Here is a 4,116-nt window from a genome sequence, read left to right as displayed (position 1 = left end):
AGTTCAATTGTACATGTATGTAATTGTTTTATATAGCCTTACATTATAATTAAACAAACAAGAAGAATGGTTAGTACATGTACATGCTAGCAGTTTGTTTACATATTTTTCACCTGATAAACTATCATACGCCCTTCCACTGCCTCTTTTCTGCCATCCTGCATCCACACTGACATCAATCTCATTGTTAGGTCTGTGAAGTTATATTAAAATCATAACACAAATTTCCAAACCAAACATTTACACAGTTAAGTGTTTAACAGTGAGTCATACACACATTACTGACAGCTGTTCATCTTCATTCATCTGAATTAAAAACAGTAAAAGTAATTTGCATAATATAATTACAATTGCCGTTGGTTTCACTAGATTACATTATTCTGATTGGCTAGAGTATATAACGTGACTGGGGTTTGTTTTTCGATGAAGCGAGTTGCCTCCACGAGGCGCACGAGGAAACCGAGCGTGGGACTACTTGGATATATTATGCCATGTATGACATGTACATGATGGATATTGCGTATTGAAAATGGAGGCGCTTACTAAATTCATACGCGAATTAATCCCATAAGTTTTTGGCATCTAATTTATTCATAAAGCCTTCCGCTTTATGCAAATAAAATGCAAAAACCTTCCCTTCATACATGATCAATGAAGCGAAGAAAAGAGTGTTTCACTTCTTAAGTACATAACTTAACTTACAAATTAAATAATAGATACAAGTAGAAGTTATCGTGTAAGTACCTATTATCGAACAGAACCTGATATCGGACGGTTTGTTTTGGTTCTATATGCGCATGCGCAAAAGTGCGCATGACGTCACATCCATAAACAAAGGGTCATTTATGAAGTCCGTGACCTACTTGTCCACTAAGCTTGCAACAAATGCGCCGAAAACAGGTAAAAGAAATGCATTTATTGTTATTTACACGGTTTTATGTATTTTTTGCTATTACTTTTTGAATGCATTTATCAAAACGTGCATTTACACACCAAAAAGCGTATTTCCATTTGCAATTTTGGTTGCAGCAGACGTAGATTTTTTCGTCGAGTCCGGGTCACGTGACAGTCATGTGATAGTCATGTGACTTTGTTTTATTATCGCTCTTAGAGCTACAGCACAGTTCCGAAAAAATAGTCCAGCTTTTCTTTCTTGACAATTGATCATCATAAAGTTAAGTTTGTTTTTCTTTTTTTTCAGTCTAATCCTTAGAAGATAATTAAACACAGAGGTCTTTACTCACCAACAGCTCTTCACAATGCATACCTTAAAGTAAAAGACAGTGGCTTGCCAGTAAGAACTGTTGCAAAACAGTATGGTGTTCCTCATACTACACTATGGGACCGTGTGAAAGGGGTTATTGACCCTGAATGCCTCAAACCCGGACCAGCTCCACTCTTCTCTCAGGAAGAAGAGGACAAACTAGTTGACCATGTCAAGACAATGGCTGCCCTTGGGTATGGTTATACCATCAGTGAAGTTGTAGCAAGTGCTACAAACTATGCAGTGTTCCTTGGTAAAAGGCCAAATGATAAACCTTTGTCTGTGAAAAGGTTTAAGGGTTTCCAGCAGCGATGGCCTGAGTTGCGAGTTGTTCGTCCGAGGGCACTGTCCAACTACAGAGCTGAAGCCACATCAGAGGCCAATGTTCATGAATATTTCAACAATTTGATGAGCGTTGTTGAAAAACATGACCTCCACAACAAACCTGAGTGTGTCTATAACATTGACGAACAAGGTATCCAAACAGAGCATACCCCACCATTCATAATAAGTGGCACATTGAAGGCACCAGCAGTTACTTCGTCAAGGTCCTGTGTTACAACAATAATTGGATGTGGAAACGCATTAGGCACACAGCTTCCACCATTCTTTGTTTTCAAAGGGAAACGCCTGAATGCAGATCTGTTACAAGGGTCTACACAAGGGTCATCAGGGTGTATGTCTGACAGTGTCTGGTCAAATTCAGCTGTGTTTTTACACTACATGGACACCCATTTCCTCAGATATGTGCAAAGAGTGGACAAGTCACAGCCTATCCTTGTTCTGCTTGATGGTCATAAAAGCCACATAAATGTTCCAGTGCTGGATTGGGCAAAGAAGAATAACATTATTCTATTCATCTTACCGGCCCACACAAGCCATGTCCTTCAACCCCTTGATGTGGGTTGTTTTGGACCCCTTCAAAAAATCTACAACTCCATGTGTCACAGATTTATCAGAGAAAATCCCTCTACAAAAATAACAAGGTACAATGTTGCTCCTCTTGGATCTGCTGCATACGTAGCAGCATTGTCTGTGGAAAATCTTCGATCTGCCTTCAAGAAATCAGGTGTTTTTCCTGTTGACGAGTCAGCTGTTAGCAAGGAGCATTTTACCACTTCGCTACCATATGTTGCTGCACCATCTGTTCCTGAAATCAACAAAAACATGCATGAAAGAAATCCTGATGTTTTCTTCTATGAAGCAGAAGTTGTCATTAACAAAAAGAAAGAATTCAACAATGCAAAGAAAAAGAATAACATTCTTGAATTTACATCTGGCAAAGAAATAACAGATCCGATAATTGAACAGAAACTCAGGGAAAGAGCTGAAACAACAAATGAACAGAAAAACAAGCAACAAACTGAACAATCCAACAAACATTCGAAGCTTATGCCCACAAAAGAAACAGTTTCACAAACAAGGAACAAACAACTGAAAAAAAAACAATCAACAAAACAACACACTTACCCAGAGCCTGGACCCTCCCATCTAAACACTGATGTTGAATCCTCTGAAGATGAAGATGATGATGAAACTTGTTGTGTATGCAGCCTCTTTCAGCCAAAAGAACTTGCTAACTGCGTATCATTGATATTTGTAAAGTGGGCCAAGTGTGACTTTGATAACTGTAGCCACTGGGTGCACTTGCAGTTTTGCACAGCCACAAATGTTGTTAGGAGAAATGACCCGTTCTATTGTCCTTGCCACAATATTGCAGAGGAATAGACTTGTTTTTTTGTGTTCAAAGCTACATGCTTTTCTAATTTTGTTAATTTTCATGTTTCAAAAAAAATTGTTCAGTTTCATGTTTGTTTATATTCACTGGAGAAGTATTTATGAACTGTTCGGTAATAGGTCATGTTTACATCGGCCGCCATTTTGTTTTGTCTGCTAGAGGTGACAATAAACAAGGAATCATTGTTATGAATTCTTGACGGATATTTGCTTGAAAACTTTACAGATAAGTTATTTAATGATTGAACTGTTAGTTATTTGTTAAAACAAATTGTTTTTGTTATTTTAAGTGTTTGCAAATTTAACTTAATTTCTTAGGTGTTCGATAACTGGTTCGTCCACCATAAATGAAATTTTACAGTGAACATGATACATACATTTCATTAAAATGCACTTCTTTTTGCAAGCATGTATCGGCACTTGACTTTGCCACCTCCTCGACAGCTTGTCCAGCCTCGTTTTGTCTTATGGAAACAATAAAGAGAAATGCAAGCACAACTTGCATTAGCTGACACACAAAGCAAATTTAAACAAAAAAATTGTGTTAATATTTTAATTTAGAAAACAAGCAGTATTATTTGTGAAATAATAAGCATTGATCATAAAATTTAGATATTCATCAAATAGACATACCTTCTGATGAGCATGGTGTGGTTGACAGTGGGTATGTTTAAAGTAGACAAAAATAAACATAATTGTATAAGGCCTAGGGATCTACACACACACAAATAGTTTAAGCCCTTTATTTTCAAAAACAATACATATAAGATAAATTGAGAATATTTATGGTTTGTAGAATTTCATATGTATTATTAATAAACAGGGCTGCAAGAAGAAAATAAACGTATGTTACTTTCAAATAAAACTAAGGACAACCATTCACATTCTACTGTAAGTGTGTGTACTGGCAGAAAATCAGACACAATATGAAGGAAATAAATTGCAAGTAAAATATAAATAAAATGTATGCATGTTGACAACTTAGGAATAAATTATTCAACAATATTAGTAATTTAGTCTTTAGACAATCAATGACGATATAATGCATCAATGTATCAAAAAGACAAAAAAAGTCTTACCCAATGCAAGCTTTGTGTTCATGTCATAAACTCTGC

At 36.4% G+C, this 4,116-nt stretch overlaps 1 protein-coding gene across 1 annotated transcript; it reads left to right on the top strand.

The window, feature by feature from the left end:
* The first annotated feature begins 423 nt into the window (after window positions 1–423).
* On the top strand, window positions 424–2,992 carry LOC127840680 (uncharacterized). The gene is made up of 2 exons (XM_052369092.1): window positions 424–493; window positions 1,251–2,992. Exons 1-2 carry the CDS (start codon window positions 424–426, stop codon window positions 2,990–2,992), a joined length of 1,812 nt encoding a protein of 603 aa, XP_052225052.1.
* Window positions 2,993–4,116: the final 1,124 nt, after the last annotated feature.

Source organism: Dreissena polymorpha, chromosome 8, assembly GCF_020536995.1.
Source record: "Dreissena polymorpha isolate Duluth1 chromosome 8, UMN_Dpol_1.0, whole genome shotgun sequence".
Taxonomy (NCBI): domain Eukaryota; kingdom Metazoa; phylum Mollusca; class Bivalvia; order Myida; family Dreissenidae; genus Dreissena; species Dreissena polymorpha.
The sequence above is the reverse complement of the archived record's forward strand: the minus strand, read 5'-3'. Positions and strand labels throughout refer to the sequence as shown.